Raw genomic sequence first — 26,147 nt, 5'->3', positions numbered from 1 at the left:
AAGAAAAATCACTTGATCGGTCATATGCATGTCATTTGGCATCATTTTCAAAGCACAACCTAATGGAGATATCAACAGTTGCTTGAAGAGATGAACAAAAAAAATCCCATTTGATGCGCACTTTCTGTGTGACACTGTAAAATAAATTACCGGGGTATCTCAGTCAAAAAATCGAAAATCGAAACTCTGCTTTACTTTGCCATTAAACATTATTTCAATTTTAAAACATTACATTTTAATGTTTAACTTTCTTTCGTCGATTTATGTTCAATTCTTTGTTTTTTACCCATTTTTACTGCCCCGAAGAAGCTTCCCATTAGAAGCGAAAGCTTGGCAAAGTAAAGCAGAGTTTTAATTTTTTGACTGAGAGACCCCGTTAATTAATTTCACTGTACATATCTCCAGTCGCTAAGATTCCCAACTTTATATATATCTAATATATAGAATTCACGTGCCACAGTGTTTGTTACCAAAGTCAAACTAACGAACAATATTTGACGAGGAACAAAATGAACAAACCTTGAAACTGGGTCAGTTTTTCGTAATAACGGCTACGAGTAATCAATTAAATAAATGTCTCGAATATTCATGTAGAACAGACGAGACGTCCTATAACCATTCATCATCCAAGATTGGTATGACTAGTGTCCAACTCATTATTCTTAATTTTAACGTTTTCAATGAGAAACGATTTGATCATAAAAGTGCATGTTTGGTGTTCTGCTATGATTCTTGGCACTTATAGATATATTACTTTTATTGAATTCGTTTTAAACGCTAAATATATTATATGAAAAAATAATTTCAACTTGTTTTATTTGTCGGACAAATTATTGTTTCTATTATTTTGCCTCATATTTATTTTTCGTGATATGCAACCCACTATACACTTCGATGACATATTAGTTGCCTGTCACGAACATTACTGCCCAACTATAATATATACTGATAAAATTCAAGCTGGGGTTTTATAATAGGGGAGCCCAAGCGGGGATTTCACAATTTACTAAAGCGCGGCAGATTATTATACAGGGGGATACCTTGTACCCGGTTAAATACCTCCACCAAATATGAACCCCCATTATAAAATTAAAAAATATTGATCATCAGAAATTCTCGAATGCGTCAGATTGAGGTGGGGTGAGTTAATTACTTGCCGAAAAGTGTATATTCCATTAATCTGACAATTTGAGAGTGACCTAAAGAAAGGGGAGGGCAGTAAAGTTGTAAAACAATAACGTCATTTCGACATTCTCGAGCGTAGCTATTTTTTTTTTATTTTGAAAGAACTAATTCAAGGATAACGAAAAATATATAATCAGACGATTTCCGCAAGCCGAAATAAGAAAAATTCGTCGATAAAGTTTAATGGGTGCAGCTGTGTGATACCTATATTTCCCTCTCCGAGTTTCTATTTCACTATTCTCTATTCACTTTTTCTCTATCTATTACTCTCTCACTCCGACCACACTCTGACGCCATCACAGCTGATCACAGAGACTCGTTCGTGATGAAGATGAAGATGATGATTAATTAATCAATTAAGTGATGGATGTAGCCATTACTACGTGGTAGGAAATCATGATAAAGAAAAGAGAAATTGAACTTTCTATGTTTTTACCACTTTTATTTGTAACTAACGTTACTGCAGTTCCATCCTATAAGGACATTTTTAAACTTATACGATATATAAGAACATTCTCAAATGTATACAATATATAAGTTTGAAAATGTCCCTATAGGACGAAACTTGCAGTAACGTTAGTTACAAATAAAAGTGGTAAAAAACATAGAAAGTTTCATTTCTCTTTTCTTCATTAATTATTCAATTGATCATAAAAAAATTAATTTTTTTGAGCAGTTTTTAAAATTATTTTCTAATAAATACAAGTATTCTACTTGAAAACCATACACTTATTTATTTGCATGCTATTTCCTGAGCTTTTCAATTGATTGATTTCAATAAATTGAAAAAAATAGAAAAAAAATATCGTTTTTGTCAGATTAAGCGAATCACTCTAGATAATCTTCAGATTAAGAGACAGCACGTCTAAAACATAAAGATGAACCATATATATCTTAATCTGACGCGCTTGAATATTTCAAAATGTCGAATTTTTTTTGCACATTATAATGATGGCCGCGAGTTTCCGTCAGATCGAAATAGTCAGATTATTGAATGAGAGCTTTTTTTGTTGCACTTAACACCCCCTTAGAAAATCTGACACGCTCGATTGATTTTTTTCTTTTCACTTTTAACCGTTACGTACCACATAATGCCATGATCAGATTAACATACTAACATTATTGAAAATACGTAGGACATTGATGCTATCAACATCTGACGCGCTCGAGTATGTCCATGCAACAGTATTTTTTTACATATTTAAAAATCTATAGCTGCTTCCCCCACCGATGAAAAGGTATATATTATATAACATTTTTTCTGTCTATCTTCTAAACTTTGCAACCTAATATGTCTCAATGACGCTCGAGTAAATCCCCATTTTGCATCGTGGGCTCCCCTGCTATTAGTTGATTGCCTACTTATATGGAAACGAATGACAATTGGCCAATATGTTACGTGACGAAATTTTGACAGGTAACAACCTCCATTTATCATTCCATTTTTTGCGTTTGAATTGTTTTCCTCAAATTTTTCTGCGTGTGCTATTGTTACAAATAGAATATGACATTCGACGATAAAATGTTTTTTTCACTACTAACCTGAGAAATTGCTATTACTTACTCCATTCCCCTAACGAGAATTAATATTTCCCACCCTTGGTAAATAATGATAATAAAAAAACACCTAGGTAAATAATGAGAACAATTCTATAATTTTAAAGATATTCACAAAAACTTTTGTTAACTCAATAATCACCTAGAAGTAGAAAATTGAACATTGGAAATACGCTTGAAAATTATTTGAAATTATAATTAATTATACAATTGTGACAAATCATGTGTATTACTGTTTTTTCGTTTTAAAAATGCTACAAGCTTGAAAAACTTTGAAATGTCAATATTCTCTTTTATTGCAAGTGTCGATAATAATAATATAATTTGCCCACAATGTCGATACCTTTTTGCCTTCAGATTTCTCTTTGAAATACGCTAATAAAACATTTTCTGTTACTTTAACAACTTTCATTTCTTCACATCATGATTTCAGTTGGTCATATGCATTCATTTACAGTCTCTTTGATTTTTCTGGCAATAAATCACTACTTGTACTAGCTGCCACCACTCAACTTCAGGCGGGGTACACATCATCTCTAAATCATCGTTACTTGAATTTCCACCCCTTTTTCAATTAATTATATTGACGTTTTACTTATATAGATCTTTTAACTTCTTCAAAATGACATCTCAGTTTGAATTAAAACCACATTTGGCAAACTGACAGCAATAATAATCATTGTACAGTGTTTGGTTGTCATGTAAACGCCGGCAAACGTTTTCATGGCATAAGTATAGATGTTGCGCGCTTATCATCGACAACGCATATTCAACATGGAATTCATAGCTGCCTTGGGTTATCATATAACCAAGGAAATTTTTTTCTCACTATAATGCAGAATTGAGAAAATCTAAGTTCTGAACATACAGAAGCGATGAGAGAAGTGGAACATTGAAATATAGATTCCTAGATATTTATATCAAAATTTGACACATGCCAAATTTATACATAAATAAAGCCAGTTTGATCAGAAACACGCTCCTCTCTACTTGATATTCCGATATATTCAACAAATTGTTAAAAAATTACTAATGCCAAAATTAAAATTGTTAATATATCAATCATATAATTCGGCTGAGAAAGCTATTATTCACCTCGCACATTATATCCCTCGGCGCTACGCGCCTCACGATATAAAAATGTTCGGTAAATAATAGCTCACTTCTCACCCTAGGTATATAATATACTGTTATCGATTTGTAAACTATTCCACATGATGAATAATTGAAGAAATTATTATTCACCCATATCGTGGACAAATGTACCCCAAATCAAGATTATAAGTTGGTTTTTTATTTATAGACTTCATTTAAAATCTCTCAGAACTGCATTTCTCGCATTTCTTCCAGATTTTCGAGACAAAACCACCATTTTGCATTTTCACATCGCAGCCCCCTAAAAACCCATAGCAGACCATATCTTTGAAACGATTCAGAGTTGAAGAAGTTTTCTTGAATTATTTTCCTACATAAAGTGTGCTATATAGAAAATATTAAACATCACATTTGACTACAAAATGCTTCACCGACTTGTGAACTATTTATCTTGTCGATAAAACATTTATTTATCATTTCTTTCAATAAATAGTTACTATCAACACTGTACCGTGAAAACACGTACTCCAAAATCAACATTATAATTTGAATTTTCATCTCCAGGCATAAACCAAAGTGACAATTCTCCTCAGAACTGCATTTCTAGTTGCAAGATTTTCCTGAGGCCTCCACTTTAAGAGATCGATTTTGTCAACTTTCCACACATTTCAATAATTTACAATGTAAGCGAACCCCAAGGGCACGCAAATAAGTACACATTCTAGCGAAGAGGTAAATATTTGTTTGAGGCTCGGTTATAGATTGAAATCGCCCCCTCAATAGGCAAAGAAGAAAAAACATGAAACCAATATTCCTTCGAACGTATGCAGTGGCTCAAATCGTAAAAGAATGTGTGCTTTGAAGGATACACTTCGTATTTGTGTCGGAATTCCTATTGGGTGAATTGAAACTGAACTATTGGAATTTGTAAGAGGAGTCCCGAGATTCATGCAAAAAAAGAAATTGAATGAAAACATTTGCTATTGTAATGGATTAGGGTCGTGTATAGAAAGAAGGGAATATTGAAATGATATTTTGTTGTACATAATTGATCTTTCCGTAACGTGTAATATATATGATTTTCTAATCAGAAGTGAGTCTGAATAGTGCTTCACATCTTTACCCACGAAGTTGCACGAAAGTTCAAGGAGAATGTAATAAAAAAAGGTCTCAAACACTATAGCTATGGATATAGCTATATGGATATAGCTATTGTTCGAATCACTGAATTAGGCTTGACACAAAAATATGAAGAAAAAAATCGATTGAATCAATTGAACACTTGATTTTTTTATGATTGTGGAGGAAAATATCTGGTATTCCAAAACTGGTGAGGAATGTAACATCTGCAGAAAGTATGTTTCCCTGAAAAACACTATAAATCCTAATGAATATAGTTTTCTTGTGAACCATTTAATCAAGCTCATCACAAATATATAAGGAAATGATTTCAGTCCTTCAGGATGAGATAAATCTAATTTATTTGACTTTCATTACAAATGAATCCAGTACAAAAGTCATTCCGGATTTCAAACACCCTCATGCATTGAAAACCACATTTTTTCTGTAAATATGCTCAAACTATGGTAGGTACACCAAAATTTGTGAGGAAAGTTTGCAAATAGGTTTCTCATAAAAACGCTCAAAGTATAGAAATTTTATGTAAGAAGGAAAGATTCCATGAATTTGAGTCCTTCAATATATATATATACAGACCTTCATCTCCAGAATAATTCTTCGAAATATGTATCGCCATCTCCCGATGAGAAGACGAAATGCAGCTCAAAAATGAGACCTCAATATAATATTCTTCCGTGATATTTCCAGTTCAGATACTGAATAGATGACCGATCGTTTGAAACAACTTTCAACTTCATTGTATAATATAGAATATTTTACCACGAAATAATAAAGAAAATGGTTGAATTAATCAGCAACTAAGTTATGCATTAAACTAAAAAGACTAGATTTGAATTTTCTAGTTCTATCAACCGCGGTCAGAGTCATCTGTTAGTCAGTAAACTGAACTAGCAGAGGGTCTCGCAATGGAATCTGCACATTTCAAATCGATTTTATGTTTCTTGTCAAGATGGCGCTATTTGATTAATGAAGTTTTGTTGAAGCTCGCATGTCGATTCTCCCAATTTGAAAAATCAATACATTAGTGGAGGATGCTTCACTAACAATTATTGTTCCATATATTCGATATTTTGTTTTCACTTTCCCAAACCGCACTTCTTCAGGAGTAATTATGCAAGTATTACTTTTTTGTCTTTGTTATGAATGGAATTTCACCTCTACGGCCGACATAATTTGACTCTTTGATCCATGATTCATTTTTGTTTTTCAACAATTTCACTCTTACTCCTCAGACTCAGTTTATGGTTTGTGCATACTTATATAATTTCAATATTTCATTTCATGAGAATTTTGAAAAAACCAAAAAACATTACATACAAAGATTTAAAATGTTGAGTATCTATTTTGTAAATAACTTTTCAATGCAAATCATGAAATTATAAAACAACAACAAAAATTAATTCCAGTGGCGCATTTGCTTTTTCAGCTGCAGGAAAACCCGAAAAAAACTGCAGCACCACATCATCTGAAGATCTTGATCTGTTAATGTCCTCTCTTTCATAAAACAAAATGTAGGGTGTTTCCAGAGGCTTCAATAAATTCAATACATCGCCAGAACACGACTATCATCAAACTTAAAGCAGTTTGTTTCGTCTTTGACCAAGGCGTATTAATATAATAATAAAGCTTTCGGAAGTGTCTTTCCAGTAGTTTGTCGAACGTATTTTTGCTGATGAAGGGTTGATAACTATCATAACTCTCCTGCTCTGGCATCATTACTTATTTTATATAGTTGGAGAAAAACTTTTCTTCAATTGTGGAACGTGAAAATGTCCCCAAAAAAGTCAATTTATTTTTATGCCACAATACATGATTTCATTTAGGTTATGAATTACCTCCATTACTTGATAATTATATTGTGTATAATTTATAATTTTTTTCTATTTTGTACAGTAATTGAAAGTATTCGAGATTTTTTGTATTATTCACCCCAACAAACAGCCAAGAAACCGTGCACCTGAAGAAGCGTGGGTACCTTCTGATCAACTGTGTTCACAGTGTGCTCCTGCTCAGTGAGGAGTTTTTGTGTGTTAAAAGTTGAAATAAATTCCAAATTTTATCTGTTAATCTGAACATAGATTTGTGGCCATTATTTTGGTATTGATAAAATGGAAATATATATAGCTATTGTAACAAAGCGGTTCAACCACATTTGTTACTGAAATACTGTGTTTGTCAGACTGATCAATTCCAAAAAATCGATAACTTGGACATGCCAAAAATGCGACCAAATTGGTAATGATATCAACGGCTTTAATTGCTCTTCAATTAGATTCTGTTGAGAACGCAACACTGGATAATAATAAGTTCAAGGAAATCAGGGTTTTCGAAAGACAAATCCGACAACGGAATTTGCTTAATTCTGGCATGAAAGAACAATTATTAACTGTCTCCAAAGAAGAACTAGTGTTTTATGAAAAAAGTGGGGTATCAAAGTAACTATCACACTTTTCTCCTGGGACTGACTTACCTATCACATATATTCATAGGTTCGGTAAATTTTATAAGAACCGGAGTCCCCCTAGTCCACTGAAACTTACTCTCACTAATAGTAAAGAGGTACTAAAGAAGGCACCAAACCTGAAAAATTCAGCATTCAAGCAAATTTAACTATCTTCAGACAAAACACCCAAACAGCAGCAAATCTATAAACAGCTTAAAAAGAAGCTGGAAAAAATAACGGCGAAACTAATATCAGAATCAAGCACTTCAACGGCTCTTCAAAAATAGTGAATTTTCATACACTACACCCAGTCCCTCCTTCAAGTCCCTGGTTCAAGTCCCAGTCTGAACGATCGATTTTCACTTGCTATCGTCCAATTCGTGTTAGAAATCACACGTTGAAAGGTAAGACCTCGTTAATCTTTAGCTCGCACAAGTGTCAATTTTTGAGGGTTGTCGTTCGTAGGGGTGTGACAGCTGGTTAGCGGAAAAACATAATTTTTTTTGAACAAACATAATCAAAGTAGCAGGGGTTGATTTAGTTCTTCAAAATCATTTAAAATTCCAACCCATAGGTCAAGTCTGTGGGTTTGATCTCCGCAACACGTTTTATAGACATAGTTGACCTAATATAATTTCTAATTCACATTCCATCATATGTGTCTGCTGAAGGGTTCAAAGAGTTTTACAATAGTTTCATATTGCTCGACTACCTCTATGATAATTATGTTCCGCTTGTTGTAGATTTTGATATCCCTTTTTGGAACATGAATGCGAGCGACAGTAAAAAGAAAATCTGAAAAATATCATGAAAATTGCCGGGCTATAACAGTATAAATATATAAATAATACCAACAACCGTACTTTAGATCTTGTTTTATCAACAATAACTTGTGATATGAATAGGGACATGGAACCACTGGTGAAGCAGGATAGTCATCACCCTTCTTTGTTATAAGAAATCAGAATCTCACATAATCATTTCAATAATTATTCAAAAACCAACGACATATCCAAAAATTACAAGTTCAGGAAAGCAAATTTCGCTCTATTTATCAAATCAATTCTGATATACATTGGTTTCATAATTTAGAACGAACACATGTTGATGATCCATGCTATCATCCAAACAGTACGCTTTATTATGTTTTTGATGTAACCGTTTCCCGAAAGTTAATTGTCCCCGTAGATACCCGCCCTGGTTCACACCAAATATAATTAAAAACATTCATGAGAAAGAACGGGTCTACAAGAATTAAAAAACATCCTCTTATCACCAACAATTCATCGCGTTTACAGGTGAAGTTTTTCAAAAGTTCGGAACATTAGTCCACCTCAGCAACTTCTGATTCTTTTTTAAGCATGGATCAGATCTTCTTTAGAGTATTGTTCTCATATATGGAGCTCTGCTCCTAAGCATACCCTGAAGCTGCTGGATTTCATCCAGCAGCCATTCGCCAGACGCGAATATCACTTGCAACCTTGATAGTATGGAGCATAGAAAAAAAGTTGGGGATTTGTCTCTCTTCTATAGATATATTCAAGGCAAGTGTTTAAGTGACTTGGCACATTTAATTCCACCAAGAGCGGTACACATCAGGAATACACGATGCACTCTGGCTACTCATCGTTTTGAGGTTGTAATAATAATAATTATTATTATTATTATTTACAAAAAAACAATTTCTACTGGATTGTAGAATATCAAAAGTATTACATTGTAAACAAATATTTCAGAAATATATTTTCCCATATAGGCTCTTGAAAACCCTGTCCATGAGTATACTTAATCATACATATACGCAACAATAAATACAACCTTAAAAGATACACACTGCTCATATTCCAGTATAATTTTTCGAATTTTTGAAAGTAGAAATATTCCTAATAATAACAAACACACACAGAGAAAAGAAAAACGAATAACTATAGTAATGGTTCCTTGATTTCCAATCTACTCGGAAAAACATAGACATTAAACATTAACTATCTTTAGCAAAGGGAAAAAAATTTCATTGGAAGAAATGGGATGAATCATTTGAGAGTATCAATCAGTTCATGGAAAATATGTCTATTTTCTGAAAGTATGTAAAACATTTCTGACCTACTGGCCCTTGTATAGAATGGATGACTTAATTTACTTGTATACTGTTTACGCTGAAGGAAAAAAATATTGCCGTTTTGTAAAACGACTGTCTGATGTCGAGAATTTGTAACTCGATATATAATGGATCAGAAGAAAATCGAAATTATTTGTGATATATTATTTTCAAGATTCGTTTTTGCACATTTTCAAGGGTTTTGACAATTGTTTTATGTGCTCCACCCCAACTAAGTATTTCATATTGCAGCAAGGATTCCACTAGTGCATAATAGAGGATCCTGAGCTGTGTAACAGACAGTATTTTTCGTAATTTATAAAACTTGAACATTAGTCCTCGGAGTTTATTTTTCAACTTTTCGATGTGTATATCCCATCTCAATACAGAATCTAGAAAAATACCTAGATACTTTACTGACATTACTATTTTGACATCTTGATTATTAATTTTTATTGGGGGTTAGTACTCCTCATATGATGTAAAATAAATTACATTTGTTTTACTGAGATTAACTGTAAGCCAGTTATCTTTAAACCACTCTATTATCTGTTTCAGGTCTCTTTCTGCCGCATCTTTCACATTCAACCAGTTTTTGTCCTCATATTGATGACAGTATCATCACCGAACGATATTATAGAACCAACAGTATTTAGGCTAAGGAGCTCATTTATATAAATATTAAAAAGTATCGTTCCAAGTAAAAAAGATCAAGGGCAACTCCTCTTATATAGGATATATTTTCTCTGAAACCATATTGTTTAGGAGAAATAATTTTGTGTTTTTACATGTCCTATCTCTACTAATATTGGTCGTTCTTCATTCTCATCTAGTTTTCCCAGTATATAGGCATCTCTTATTTCGTCATCTTTGAGAGGGCGTTCAAGCAGTTGAGTGAGAGTGGAACCAACTTTTTTAATGATTTCTTCGTCCCTTTCTTCTTTCAGGCCGTATACTACTAAATTGTATTTTCTTGTTTTCCGTTCGTATATCTCTAGTCTAAGTTTCAGGTTCTTATTTTCTTCTTTCAGGATCTTATTTTCCTCTTTTATTTCACTAATTTGTGTATAAACTACTTCTCAATATGTTTTTACTTCGTGTTTCAGGTCTTCAACCTGATCCGCAAATTATTTGTTTTGTTTTTTAATTTCGGATATATTTCGGTTTAACTCAGTAAACCTCGAACTTCCCTGTTCAAGAACTCTTTCAATTAGAGAACTGCGTTTATGTGAAATGGAGGTATCAATATGATCAGGTGTGCATCGAAAAAGAGATGGGGAGCAGGTCCTGAAATATCACTCATGTTTTACCATACGTACATTCGCTCAATCTTGAATTAAGGATGTATGCTCTATGGTTCAGCAAGTGAAACTGATAACTCTAACTAGATCGCGTTCATTACAAGGCAATTCGATTAAGTCCTGGCTTAATGAACTATTCTGCATGTCTCGCTATACTGTCGAAGGAGCACTGCTAGATCTCCGAAGACACTACTTGGCAAACAAAATGATGATTGAAATCAGGTCATGTAAAACCGTGACAGTAGCACATACAGCCGAACTCAATAATGAATACCTAACTAATAGATATACATAAAAGACAGGACCCTCCTTCAGCAAATAAATTCATTGCAACTAGTTCATTAGATATCCACCAACTCAGTAAATCGTCAATTTTCAGTTTTGATACTCTTATATTCAGACTGACATTCATATTCCCTAGTTATAGCATAATCCCATTAACATTGACATAACATTACATAATATTAACATAACATTACCGTGTTAGGAATCACACGTTGAAAGGTGAGACCTCGTTAGTCCTCAGCTCGCACAAGTTTCTCAACTTATGAGAGTTGTCGTTCGTATGGGGGCGACAGTTGATTGACGGAAAAACATATTTCAAACAGATTTTCAAACAATAAAATGCTTTTGAATTCAATAGAGAGCAATTAGATAAGTGATACAATTTTCTACACAGATGGTTCTAAAATAAGTACTGTTGGTACAGGCTGTGCATTCTACTTCTCAATCACCAAAAAAATGCACAAAATTTGAATTCAGAACAAGTGCTATGTCTATATATCAAAAGCGGTAGCTATGGAGAGAGCTTTGCTGTGGATCGCTATATTAACTATTGAAAGTGTCGAATTGAAAACGGACTCGAAATCGGATCTTTATTCATTATTGATTGACTTTCAAATAAACCTCAAACAAAAACTGATATGCAACATTGGAAAAACTTTGAGTAGATTATCATACTATCGAGACAATGTTTTCTACATCTCGACCAAAGGAGATGCAGGTATCAGGAGTAATGGAATAGCTGATGAAGCAGCTAAACATGCAAATTCACTCAATGACGTCAACCATGATTTCGCAAATGAAAATCAAATCAGTAATGTATAAACTTTCCAAAAGAACAGTGAAAAAAAGATCACTGACTATTGTTCGTTAGAGCAACAACCAGTATAAACTCATACATCTTACTACAAGAGGATATTCCTCACATTTCAAAATTCAGGATACCTAAATTCTATTTTTCCATTATCAGTATATTAAATTTAAATCATGTTTGCTTTCCTTCACACCTAGCCAAAATTGGCATTACTAATTCTGATATGTTCATGTGGTGGTGTATCAGTTGGAAATTTAAATCACATTTTTTTAGAATGTGCAAATAATTCAAGAAACACATTGGAGCTTCTCACATAGTTTATCTTACTGAGCATTCAATTTTCCAATGTATGCTCATTTCAAATTTCTCTAGTAGAAAGAATACATTCCGAAGTATCGGAAAACTGTACTCATTTATTCTATTATGTGGGAGATAAATACAAGAATTCAAAAACGTAGCCTCAATCTGTCATGTAATCTTGAAAGGAAGTTGACAGATACTTTAGTTTCTTGATTTTTCGTTTTGGAAAGATTCATGTTTGCAATTTGAAAGATACCTACTAGAGGTGAAGAAAAAAATGTAGCCTACTTTTTCGTTTGAAATAGTGTTTTGAGTTGAAATCATCGCATTTTCGTGTAGAAAGCACTGCAAGAAACCAATGAAATCACAATATTTTGTGAATTAGAAAAAACGTGGGTGTTGTTCAAAGTAAATTGCTTCCAAATTTCATAACTTGTTTTTTAATAAGTTCATTCTCGTCATTCTCCATGGATTGGTTCTCCTCTGATTGATAACTGTCATTCCTTGATAAATAATAGATATCTGCAATGACGTTTTCTTTTATCTATTTTTCGTTCTCCCTCTATTAGAGAAAAAAGTTCAGTTTGTATCTCCATCGCAACAAAACTCCAGCAAACTGCTCCCTCATTCCGTACAGAACGTTCTTGTTATAGAAAAAATGAACATTCCCGGCGCTACTTAATCTTTTAGTCATTTCAACCCCACTTGTAAACTTTTCCTTTTGTGGTTTTCTTGTACCGCATGCCGCCAGAACAACTAAAGAATGACAATAAGGACTTTTGTAGCAAATTTCTTTTCGCTGCTCTTTTTCTGAGTCTGGGCACGTAACTAATTTCTCGTAATTAGCAATCTGCCGAGACAAATTCATTGAGACAAATGACACTGACTATGGTGTCGTAGTCTCGTAATTGGTTTTTTTACGACGTGAAGAGGATGGATTTAGTTCATCTGTTGACAAGTGGTTGAAGATAAAAAAATAATTATTTCGAATTCAAATAGTAGAATCCAACAAATTCCTATCGAAAAACAACGACTTTGCTGGTTAATTATATATGACAATCATTGGATCATATCCGATAGATATTAGTGTAAAGTTCCTCATGGAGAAAATTCTTTCAGATGATTTCCGTTCGTTACCAGAACTTCACTGCAATTATTCAAACAATTACATATGACTGATTTATCGATTCTCCACAACGAATAGGAAATCTTCCTGAGATATGTTGTTCTAAGTGGAATGAAAAAGTCCCAAATGTAGTGTCGGTATTAGCCAGGAAAGTGGTTTTTCAACAGAAATGTATCAGGTTATACTTCATTAGAACATCAAAAGGTGAGACTGAAATTTCAAAACTCAATTCCTGATATTTGTTATCTTGCTACATACAGTGTCACACATAAAGTTCGAGACATAATATTGAACTCCTTTTATCAATGGATATAATAGAAATTTGACTCCGCAGTAAGTTTGTGCTGAAAAAATTAGTAAAAAACAGCCCATTTTCTTTCGTCATGTGCTACTCGAAACCTGTAAAATTTCACATTTTTTTCGAAAATCTCCAAAAAATAAGTTATTTTTTGTAAATTTTGAAAAATGCTAAAGAAAACAGTTTCTTAGTTTCCAACTTCATACCCTTGCACAGAATTTGGAGTCTCCTAATTTCATAATTTCGATGAATACGAGATTTCAATGTAATATTTTGTTAAGAAAATTCCCGCATTGGCCTGTTACCAGAATAAAAAATCGAATGAACGTCCAGAAATTGTTTTTTTTGTTGCAAAGTTCATCTCGTTTTTTCATTTCATTGTTAAACTGATTCATATTTTCAATGAATTGACGTTAATATGTCAGTAATATTCATTCTTATCATACTCATATTCCTTTTTGTAGCAGATTTCTATCTCATTAGCCGGCGCAGATGAGTTCGAAACATTTTGATGCAGTTCTCACCCAATTCTCGAAGATATCGTACTTTGAATTTCAATTTCTCTTTGAAAAATGTTTCAAGGCTTTCTCAAGTATTCCTTCCATGTACAAATACTATTCCAAAAAGACAGCATTCTCGTTTTCAGCTTCTTTTCGAAAACTTATCTCCTGAAGATTTAGAAGTGTCTTATAAGTAGTGAAAATTACAAATATAGGTATAACTCAAATCAATCGGTAGATTCAATAGAACTGGCCGATGCTTGATGAAAATTCATATTAAAAAACTAATAAATACAGTTTATTGTATGATTTTCACTATAAAGGGTTTCACAATGAACTGTATTTATTAGTATTTTTCATTCGGTAGATATTCACAATAATCATGGACTCCGCTCATTGGATTCCGCTCCATAGATAGACCATAAGTTTATTTTTCACATTTTCTTTCACGAACTTCACTCTTGGTATTTATTTCTTTTAGATTTTCATGTACTTGTATGTTTCGCTATACATTCTACAGATAGTTATAGCGCCAAATGTGATGGCAAGCCCGCCCCTATGAGCACAAACAAATTTTCATTATAACCACCACTAGAGCTCTTGCAAGAAATACAAAAGCTCTCTACAGAGGCGTATCATTACTTGTCCCCAATGCTGTTAGCGTTTGGCATTGTCTGAATGATTTTTGTTGTATCTGAGAAAATGTCATCGCCTTACAGAATACCAGCATTTTAATGAACTGTTCTACTATCTATAATACTAAATGAAATATGAAAAGTAAATTACAAAGAAGTCATGTTTCATTTGCAACCCTAATTTAAAGAAATCATAGGTACGTAATCCAGTAGTAATTGAGTTGGGAGAGTATATACCTGCCCGATTGCTCTCCATCACTTTTGGCGCTTGCTGTAATAATTCGAACCTATTGTCTAGCAGTGAGGATGACGGTGTTCCATGTAGGTGAAATTTCAATTCTTTCAACAATTATATATATTGTGAATGAGAACTCAGCGGTATTCAGTATTTGTTTCAAAAGTATTTTTTTGTGTAATTCAATGTGAATAGCTGTTTTGATAGGGCGTTTTCTTCCAGTTTGTGTCTGAAAGTTCCTTCTTTTGCATGCTTCACAAAAATTTTTATAGAGATAATTTTTGAAATTGATTGCTTCCTTCCTTTCTATAGCAGATTCCCACTTTTTTGTATCAAGATGAAGAAGTACAGGGACTAAGCTTTCTTTTCCAAAAATCAATGTACCCTTTCAATTCAAAGTTTATCTTCCATCGCAGGTATATTTTCGAAAGTGAATTTTATTTTGGTTGATCAAACAATTGAAAGTGTTCATTTATTCCAACCTCTTTTTTGTATATTCCACAGATAAACAATGATTTAAATTTTGAGGTATTTTGATATTTTCATTTGTGCCATTTTCTAATATCATATATTCAATATTCAGGTAATAAGTTATTCTTTTTTCAACGGTATTCTTCTGTTTTCATTCATAAATTCCATTATTGATTCTTTCTTATTTTTGAAGATTCTCATTCATTTGGATTATATTGTAATAGAAGTATAATAATAATAATAATATTTATTTACCAAGATTTCAAATCAAGTTTACAATATATACATATATAAGCTTTCATACATATATTTCATAGTTAGACAATGAGAAAGTGGTTTTATTTCCAGTTTTGTTGAAATCATACCACCTTCACCAACCTTAGTGAATTTCAAATACAAACTTCGAATATATATGAAGTAGCAGTTAACTTGCGAGAGAAACGTTTTGTGAAATCTTTTAAAGAAAGGAAAAAAGCAGCCATTTTCAAAACATTAACTATATACAAGAATGTGTAGATTATGAAAAAAAGTTACTTTTAGACAAAACTGGAAGAAAAACGATTCCCATATTTTTTTGAACGAAGAAGTAGAAGGCCAAAACCTTTCTAACTCAACAATTAATCTCCCGTTAAAAATCTCCCTTCTAATTCAAGCAGTTAACTTTTATGAATGATCTATTAGTCCCTGTTATGTGTTACTATATTTGAAATTGACAAAGAAATTCATAGGCTGCATGTAAACCCTGCCATTACAAAGTTATTCAAACAATGAAATAACAATACAAACAATTTATTTAGAAATGAGAGAAGTAGAAAGTTGTAAGCTCCTTGCTGGTTTCATTTTTCATCGTATTCGTTTACATTTCAACAATAATTTCAAAACATTACAATGATTTCAGAGCAGTGTGACTGGTTGCTGTGATCAAAAGATATGTTAAATTTGACAAGATAACATTTTCATTTCTTTCAAAATACATTAAACAATGAAGATTAAAAGCTGAGGCTAGTGTTATTATTTTCGAGTGTTCTTACTGAAGTCTGAACGACCATGTATTGTGATTTGAATGTTTTCTCTCTGAATGTGAAATTCTATCAGGAAATTATTTTGATGCACAACCGTATTCAATTTATTTGAATGTTCTTGAGTTCAATACTCTGATGCCATCTCTGATTCAAGAGTGCCAAGTCACTTGTTTCAGATTATTGTTCCTTTGCATGGAAGATAAATGAATTGCCTTTAAAATATAGACAACAGAATGTATCTTCATGATACTCCAATTGAGAAAAGGAAGTGTCCTCCCTCTTAAGGAAACATCATTTATGGGATCGACTATGGAAAGTAAACAAAGCTCTTGAAGTGGTTAGTTGCGAAGCGAAGCTTCGACATCGACCGCCGAACGAGGTTCCTCTTCTGTCTTCCACTGTAGCTATCACTGCAAAGCAACTAGATGAAACCAAAACCCAGAGACACAGTATTAGTGATTCTACACGAGACATTGCTGTTTCGCCCCGTCATAGGTCTTATTAGTGGTACCAGACTAAACCACAAATGAATTGCTGGACTGTCCAGCATTGTAAGGCTGAGATGGTAGAGGCGATGACATTATTCTTCAGGAAAAATATGGTATCGACAGAAGCCTTATCCACGGTGGTGTTAGATTCTGAGTTTTCATTTTCCGAATGGTTTCGTCTAGTTGGCTTGCAGTGGAAGACGAAATATAATGTGTGTCAGCTGTCGACGTCGAAACTTGGCTTTGAATGTGATGGCCTAGAAGAACCTCTTTTATCTTTGATATTCGTGAAGTGAGTCTCCTGTCGATCCCATAGATGTCGTTTACATAAGGGAAGATGTGATCACCTCAATATATTTAAGGTTATCTTTCAAAGACAGTTAGGTTTAACAATGCATTGTGGTTCAATCTAACACAACTGATGGGCCTTATAGAGGGTCTGAACAGATCTGTTTGATATTAGATTAAGAATGCTATGTCGTAGGGTTCTGGCTTCATCTAGTACTTCAATCGTTGTAATAGAAATGAATGACCATTCAGCTCAAGTTGAAACAAGCTCTTGATATTTTTCGTTTCAGTAGGAGGCCATCGATTGTAATGGTATGCCACTATAAAAATTCTAATCTGTTATAAAAATAGTTTTGCACGATACTTGGATATAGGTTTTCATCGATTGCTTTCATAATTCTGTGCATAATGAAATGATAGCTTTCATTGTTGACTTATTTCTCTTACGAATACACTTGTTAATTATGCATTGTTTGGAACCTTTGATGTAGTAATGAATATTACTGGAGTTTTATTTTTCCAACGCCAAACCATTATTTCACCAACTCGACACGTGTTCCGATCACCAAGTGATCATCTTCAAGAGAAAGATCAAACTTCCTCTTGAAGATAATCACTAGGTGATCGAAAAACATGTCGAGGTGTTAAAATAAAGGTTTGGTGTTGGGAAAAAACTCCAGTAATATAAATACAGTCCATAAATACACTGATCATTTGTGAAGAATTCGATGAGTTCGACTTCAAAAAATATTCACGTTGAAAAAATCGACAGAACTGAGTTTGATCTGAATAACTTTTATTATTCAGTTTTGAGAACAAGAAAAAAATTCTTTCTATAGATTTATTGAAGGTATATTACCATGGATTTGTTTGACAACCGTTTCTTTCAATATACGAATATTTCTAACGTAGCAGTTTGATGCTACGTTAGATGATGAAAAATTAATTTCATTAATTGAAATAGAGCCAATGCATGTGGAAGGCATATAGAAGTTATTGATGATTTCTGCTAATTGCATAAACCTTATTTTACCCTTAAGTATTAAATTAATGATGCTTATTTCGAAACTGACAACAAATCATTGTATTTTTTCGTTGAAATATCAATTTTCGTATATATTGATTGACTGATACTTGAGAGTTTTTACCACATCACTATATCACTATACTATTTTCAAAAAAACTCGGGAATAGATGAAAATATGAAACTTTCATTTACAATTTATTCTATATCTGGGCAGTTTTTACGTTCATATTTTTGCTCTACATTTCTATAAATCATCATTCTATGATATCAAACGAATACAACAATTCAGAGGTACCAAAACTTCAGTTGGAGCTTCGGAAAATGTCTGTACTGTTTCAACATCTTCTAGAATCTTCTTGATAAGTTGTCATTATTTGCATATCAGCATTCAAAACAACATGTCATTCGTTTTTTCTAAAAATCATTCCAGCAATCATTCCAGATTTTTTAGGTATTTCAAATCAATTTATATCATATCAGACAATGGAAGTCCGAACTAATGAAATGCTTCAAGAAACATTGTCAACTACTTTCAAAGAAATATTATATGAATGTGTTCCTTGAGAAGCATTATGTTTATTTCATTTTGCGTGTATCAATATTATACAATATTGTGTTAGATTTCTGTTTAGTGCCTCATTTCTAGCTGAAACACATATATTCAAAACGAAGTCTGGGTATTATAACAAAGAAGTAATGATGGCAATATTCATATCACTCGTATGACAACTCCTCAACTTTCAAATGAATTGAAGGCAAAGTGAAAGGATTTTTTCGAAATATATCAACACATAGACAATGAAGTCTGACGAAATCAACGTGTTTCAGAGGAAATTTACTGAAAACTTGATAGAAAATAAAACAACCGTTTTGGTATACCACAACTGTTTTTATTAAAAAAAGTGTATATTTTTGGGGTAACAACTTTAGAAAATTTAGAAAGGAAAACACAAAACTCAGTCATAGGATAAATATACCTCTCACATTAGATTCACATTTTTTATAACTATGAACAGTTTGACAACATAGAAAAATATTTATATTCTATATTACAAAATCATTTGCCTTAATTAAAGTTTTTCAAGGCACCTTTACATAATACAAAATAAATCAAAATCCACGATAGCAGAAAGTAAGTCTTGAAAAAATCGCATAAATGCTAAGGAGAGCTATAATATAATTTGGCCACGTGGATCGTATCTAAACTAGAGGCTAAGAAGCCTTACATCAATACACTCATTATAATACATCTCAAGCGCTGTACTTTAGAATGAATTGAAAAGAATTGGTGTTTCAGAAATGAAAATAGTTATGAAATTATCAAACACGCTTAAAACTTTGGTGATGAAGAGTCAATAATGCGAATTAAATTTTTTCTGACTTTCAAATCCTCTGTTATCAAACAGAGAATGTGGAACACTTTTGTTCATGATCTTTACATCTTAAAACACATTTCATTGTAGTGTCCTTTTTTTTGAAAGTTTCACGAAATATTTGTTTGTTGATGAGGAAGTCAAAAATCAAAAAAAAATTTCCCGAAAACCTAATCACAACTGAAAATAATACTTTTTCAATTCAACTGAATAGAGTATTTCGTGAATACTGTCAGTGTGTTAATCACATATCCTTCCTGATATTGGAGGGTAGAAAAATTATTTCCATTTTTTCTTCAAATTATTATAGGTACAAATATAGTTTTAAATAACTCAACAAACTTTCCATTTCAGCATCTGATTTTATTTTTATTTTTCTTCCACATTCTATTAACAATAGAAGTTACCGTCGTGAATGTCACACATGAGACAAAAAACATTGAATTTTTTTTTCAGTAATTACCAAAACTTCATTGATTCGTCATCACCATTTCCGTATGAAGAATCGCGAATGCCAAGCTTCATAAGTAAATATTCGCTACAAAAAATGCTGTTGACTCAGTTCAACATAGGTACTCCTTCTCTACAGTATACTCAAAACGTATAGTAAGCACAGATATGCTAAAATGTTTAAAATATAAAAATTGAACCTAAATTCAAATGAAGCCTCGAAATATTTTCACAAAAATAGCCTATTTAATCACAAATTGATCACAAACGAATTCAACAAAAAATAATATTCCGAGGAGACAGCTGATCAATCTGTGGACCATCAATTCATAAAATGACTTCACAAAGTCAGTAGATTCCGATTCCAGATTCTTGATTTGATCATCTTTCTCCTGTTTTCGTGATAATCACAAAAATACAGAATCTCTTCTCATTTCATAATATAGACACTATTTCTACATAAAAAATTAAAATGATTGTGAACCTTAAGTCACGTTAGTGTAGTTTTTGCATGCTGTTAATATAAAAGTTAAAGTAGACTTATTCAGAATAAGGATAAAAATATAAATCAAAACGATTATTCTGAGTATCACAGAATGAACACTACACCTAGTGGCTGGTATAAAAATTTCTCAATCGAGATTTTTATACAACGAATTTTTAAGATTCAACGAGGGTTTTTAGGACATGCCAGAAGACGGGTCATCCCTGTCGGTGCCGATATCTCCCCATTCGCTTCTATTGGAGTCGGAACTTTCCACAAATGGCGCTTCATTCACCGAGTAATCCACGTAATCAATACTGTCTACGTTCTTCACGAACATCGGTTCAGTATTCACTACTCTGCTGCTATATCTCTGCTCTTCTGAGTCACCAGACACTACCGGTTTTGTCTCCTTGTCGGTTTCATCGATGCTCTTATTAGAAACGACTTTGCTTTTCTCCTTTGGACTTGCGTCTGACTCGGTGTGATCCCTGGAGTCCAGAGATATTTTTGAGATGCGGTTTTGGACGATATGGAGATGTTTTAAGACATAGTCTTCTGCGGGAGCTAGTTTGTGGGCTTCCAGTAAGCAGGATTGGGCTTCCAAGAGTTTGCCTCTTTCTACGTGAACCACGCAGAGGTTATGAAGACCTTGTATATTTTCGGGGTCTAGCTCTAGGATTCTTCGGTAGCACTGGAAGGAATGAATGAGAATTAGTAAATGTATGCGAATAATAAACATATTCAGTATTTTACATTCAAATCTGAAAAATGTTCTGGTAAATGGCACCTGAACAAGCTATGGAGGGAGCAAAATTTATAAAACGGTATTAGAATAGACATTGGGACAAAGGGAAACATAAATAAAACTGGAATTTTATATATATATATATATATATATATATATATATATATATATATATATATATACCGGGTGTCCCACATTTAATGTGACAGGCAATATCTGGTTTGTTGAAGGAGATACACAAAAATGTTTCATACAAAAGTTTTAGGAGTTCATGAGAGCTATATTTTGATATAATTCTTAAATATACAGGGTGTTTGGTGTAGGTGCTACAGACCAAAATTCCATTTTTTAAAATAGAACGCCCTGTATATCATTACATATTCAGATGCTACGTCAAATTCTGATATCATTTCATGTTTGGTTTTTGAAATTCGGTTACGGCGTTGTTGAGTTATTGCACTTTTCCTTAAATATAAAGTATCAAAAAACTTATTTACTCGTACACGAATCCAGTCTATATCTTTTATTAAATTGAACTGAATACAAACCATTATTCTCACCTATACGATACGATATCGATATCAGTTGAATATAATATTGAAATTCTTGAGAATGTGACTAACTTGAGGGTGAATTGCTTTATATTGCACAATTTCATCAAGTAGCTTATGCTTGTTGATGCCATAGTAACAAATGTTGTTGAATTGTATCTACTTGTCAGTTCGATTCAGTGATTCTTTGCAAAACAGTAACTGTGTTCTTTGTGCGAAAACTCCAGTATGCCTTTCGCGTTTAGTCCAAGTGATTGGAATGATATGTTATTAATTTTTGGGGAATGTCAGAAAAACTGCCGTCAAGCACAACGTCTATACCAAGAACGTTTTCCAGACAGACCCATTCCGTCACGAATGACTTTTTCGAGAGTTGTAGAAAAATTGCGAACTGGGTCATTTCCTTCTACTATAAAGCATCGTCATCATACGAGATCTGTTAGAACTGAAGATTTAGAGATCAATGTGTTGGCTAATATTATTACTCATCCACATGTTTCTATCCGTACTCTTGCAGAAGAAGTCGGTGTGAGTAAATCTAATGTACAGAGAATTCTGAAAGAAAATAAATACCACCCATTCAAAATTCAGTTGTTACAAGGTTTGAAACCCACGGACTTTGAACGACGACTTGAATTCATTGCTTGTATTCAGGTAATATTACATGAAAGTCCTAACATATTCAGTCAAATTTTGTGGAGCGATGAATCGCGATTCCACAGTAATGAAGTTGTGAATCGACATAACAGTCACTATTGGTCTCAAGAAAATCCCCACTGGGTCCGCGAAAGTAATTTTCAAACTACTTGGGGTATTAATGTATGGTGTGGATTGTTCAATGGCCGCATCATAGGACCTTACTTTTTCAATGAAAATCTCAATGGATTGCGATATTTACATTTTCTAGAAAATGATTTGCTCCAGTTGATGGAAGATATTCCCATAGCAGAACGACAAGGAATTTGGTGGCAACAAGATGGTGCTTCTCCTCACAATTCACAGGTTGTTACTGAATACCTGGATAGAACGTACCCAAATAGATGGATTGGTAATGAGGGTCCAATTCGGTGGCCGGCTCGTTCCCCAGATTTATCACCGCTTGATTTTTTCCTATGGGGTTATTTGAAAGATATTGTTTTTCTTTACTCCCCCTTTGAATGTGGATGATCTGAAAATGAAAATTCGACTAGCGTGCAGTGATATTACGCCTGATATTATAAGAGCGACTTGTACGAGAGAAGTGATTCGACGTTTCGAAGCCTGTATAATATCTAATGGGCATCACTTTGAACAATTTTTATGACTTACTTCTAGGTACCTACCATTCTTATGAAATGATTTATCAAGTTATATTATTTACATTGTCATTAATAAAAGATTTGTTTTCGAATACACCTCTTTCAATTTCGCAATTGTTTCAAATTCAAAATGATTCCTGACTGAATTCCACAACTCAAAATTGAAACCATAACTTCGAACACCCAAAATTTTGACTAATTTTCATGTGATCTGATGCAGAGAGAATAATTGTATGAGATATTTAAAAAAATAATAGTCGTTCTCAAGACTTTACATTTTAAGCAATTACTCAACAACGCCGTAACCGAATTTCAAAAACCAAACATGAAATGATATCAGAATTTAACGTAGCATCTGAATATGTAATGATATACAGGGCGTGCTATTTAAAAAAATGGAATTTTGGTCTGTAGCACCTACACCAAACACCCTGTATATTTAAAAATTATATCAATTATATCATCATATTATATCAATTATATCATGAACTCCTAAAACTTTTGTATGAAACATTTTTGTGTATCACCTTCAACAAACCAGATATTGCCTGTCAAATAAAATGTAGGACACCCGGTATATATATATATATATATATATATATACATACATATATACAGTGTGTCTCACTTCTCATGGAAACACCCCCGTATCTTCCGTTATATTCGAGGTGAAACGATGAAACTCTCAGGACTGATGGAAATGCTCAAAATGCACCTACAACCTGAATGAGGTTGGCCAAAGTGATATACACTGTCCGCCACTCGCGACGGAACACCCTATTTTTACTGTGGACGGACAGTGTATATCACTTTGGCCAACCCCATTCAGATCGTAGGTACATTTTGAGCATTTCCATCAATCCTGAGAGTTTCATCGTTCTACCTCGAATATTACGGAAGATACGAAGGTGTTTCCATGAGAAGTGGGACACACTGTATATATTTTGAATGATGAATAAATTTTCACAACTGAGTCACAAAAAGTATTTGAAGCTTTATAACTTCTATTTAATTATCTGCGAGCGCTTTCGACAGCTGGTCGTGCTATCATCATCTAGGCTCTACTCAAACTAAACGTTTCATCCTGTTGTATGTCCTTCTATACGGTCCGAACGCCTCAATGCAGGTACTCCAGGTTCTTTAGGTAAATTTGCCTGTATTTGGGTTACATCAGGTACTATTCTTTGTGTTGGATCTTCTCTAGATTTACTGTTTCTAGGTTTACTGTTTCAATATATTGAACAAATCAATACACACTCCTAGAAACAATGTGGGGACTAGCTGAAGGAGGTAACAATTGATAATTGACAATTATTTTTCTATAACTATTCAGTAACCCAAAATTGTTTTCACATCAAAATAAAATAAGAAATTATTTAATTTTGAGTGAGAAAAATAAATATTTCACTGAAATATTCGAATTCATATCATTATTGAACTGAAATCCATACATATTATTGTTTTTCATGTCATACTGATTATCTGATTAGAAAAATCAAAATCAAACCTCAGTCGAGTACCCCAAAAGGCGGCGGGCTGGCTGTCCTTGTTCATCTTTCACTGCCTGAAACACTGTGCATGTGTTTTTGGCGAGTGCATTGGCTTGGGATGACCAAACCGACCATCGGATGCCTGCCTAGCCCCGCTGGATACGGGAATGACAGAATCACTTGTGGTTCTGTTATTCCCTAACTGAATGGCATCCCAAGGATGGCTTAATCCTAAGGTGTGTGTATCTGTGCCGAGAGGATGAATGACACTGAGCCCATCAGCTGTATCTACGGAACCTTCGATATACCATGCGCCCTCTCGTCGTAGCATCGCCTTGGAATGTAATGTAATGCAGGGCTCTGCCGTGATTGACCTTCTTTGCCTAGCTACTCGGGGGACTTTATGGACAAAACTCAAAAATTATTTCTAACGCTGAGTCCACAGAGGAGATGGATGTCGAGCTTACGACTCCAACTGATCTCCCTGTAAATTTAGATCAGAAGCGGAAGCTTCTCAACTCTCCAACTTCTGATCCAATAACTGAACCTAAAAAATGTTTGGTGGTGCAGCCAGGAACCGACTGAGTCGTCTCCTCAAGAGCAGGGTACCTTATGAAACCACCTTGCACCAAATTCTTGAGCGGCGTACGCAGAATCTATCTCAGGTGGAGAAACAAACCCCACATGAGCAGCTTAGCTGACGTTTGTGCTCACCAAAACAAGAGGCGAAAAAGCTCTGCACGGTTGAATCTAATGCATCGTCAGGTGTAGCTGACGTGCAAAAACCCTCATATAGGAAGGTTGTTGCGGGTATCAAGGTGGAAATCTTGCACCTTGACTATCCGACTACCTCATTAACGATGACACAGCAGAGCATTAACTTTCTGCCTACCCCGCTGATCGGCAGAACCGTTCTCTTACCATCTGACGTGAAAGACCACTCACCATACAAACTAATCGGCTTCGTTAAGAAGCTGGGTTTATTTGGTCGAGTATGAAGAGGTGTAAGTCACAATAAATCCTTGCGGGTTGCGGTGGAGGGCCGAATAAACCCACTAACTTTGGACCTAACCTAACCTAACCCTAAAAAGCGTGATATATCAATCTGTAAATTTATTTCATAACTGAATTACATTCATTTACATTATAGTCATGTTGGACATACTACTGAGAAATAAATGAATATAAAATTTCCTGAGACACGAGCAACTCCAGTAATATCATGTATATAACATAATATCTTGGAAATTTTATGAAAATGTTGGGTTTCTTTACAGTTGAGAGCATTACTTTGACGATTCTACTTTTTCAAACAAACATGATGCTACAATATTCCAGCCGAAGATACAAAAAATTGGTGTAGAATAATTTCAAAGAAAACAAAATCCCTTTGGAATATGATCAAACCCAATTTCTCGTACTGGTCATTCATGAGTGAGCAGTCTAAG

General features: G+C 33.6%; 1 protein-coding gene across 2 annotated transcripts in view; it reads right to left on the bottom strand.

Annotated features, from left to right (window-relative positions):
• Positions 1-19,173: 19,173 nt before the first annotated feature.
• Positions 19,174-26,147, bottom strand: part of LOC111504189 (protein O-mannosyl-transferase Tmtc3) — a 211,923-nt gene continuing 204,949 nt past the window's right edge. For both annotated transcript variants that reach the window (XM_074169909.1, XM_074169908.1), the window contains one exon: positions 19,174-21,306. In XM_074169909.1, coding sequence (XP_074026010.1) covers positions 20,809-21,306 — 498 coding nt within the window. In that variant the 3' untranslated portion in view covers positions 19,174-20,808. The remainder of the gene's footprint in view (positions 21,307-26,147) is intronic.

Source organism: Leptinotarsa decemlineata, unplaced genomic scaffold (genome assembly GCF_025532065.1).
Source record: "Leptinotarsa decemlineata unplaced genomic scaffold, Ldec_3_MD MMD2_P_RNA_scaffold_6, whole genome shotgun sequence".
NCBI lineage: Eukaryota > Metazoa > Arthropoda > Insecta > Coleoptera > Chrysomelidae > Leptinotarsa > Leptinotarsa decemlineata.
The sequence above is the reverse complement of the archived record's forward strand: the minus strand, read 5'-3'. Positions and strand labels throughout refer to the sequence as shown.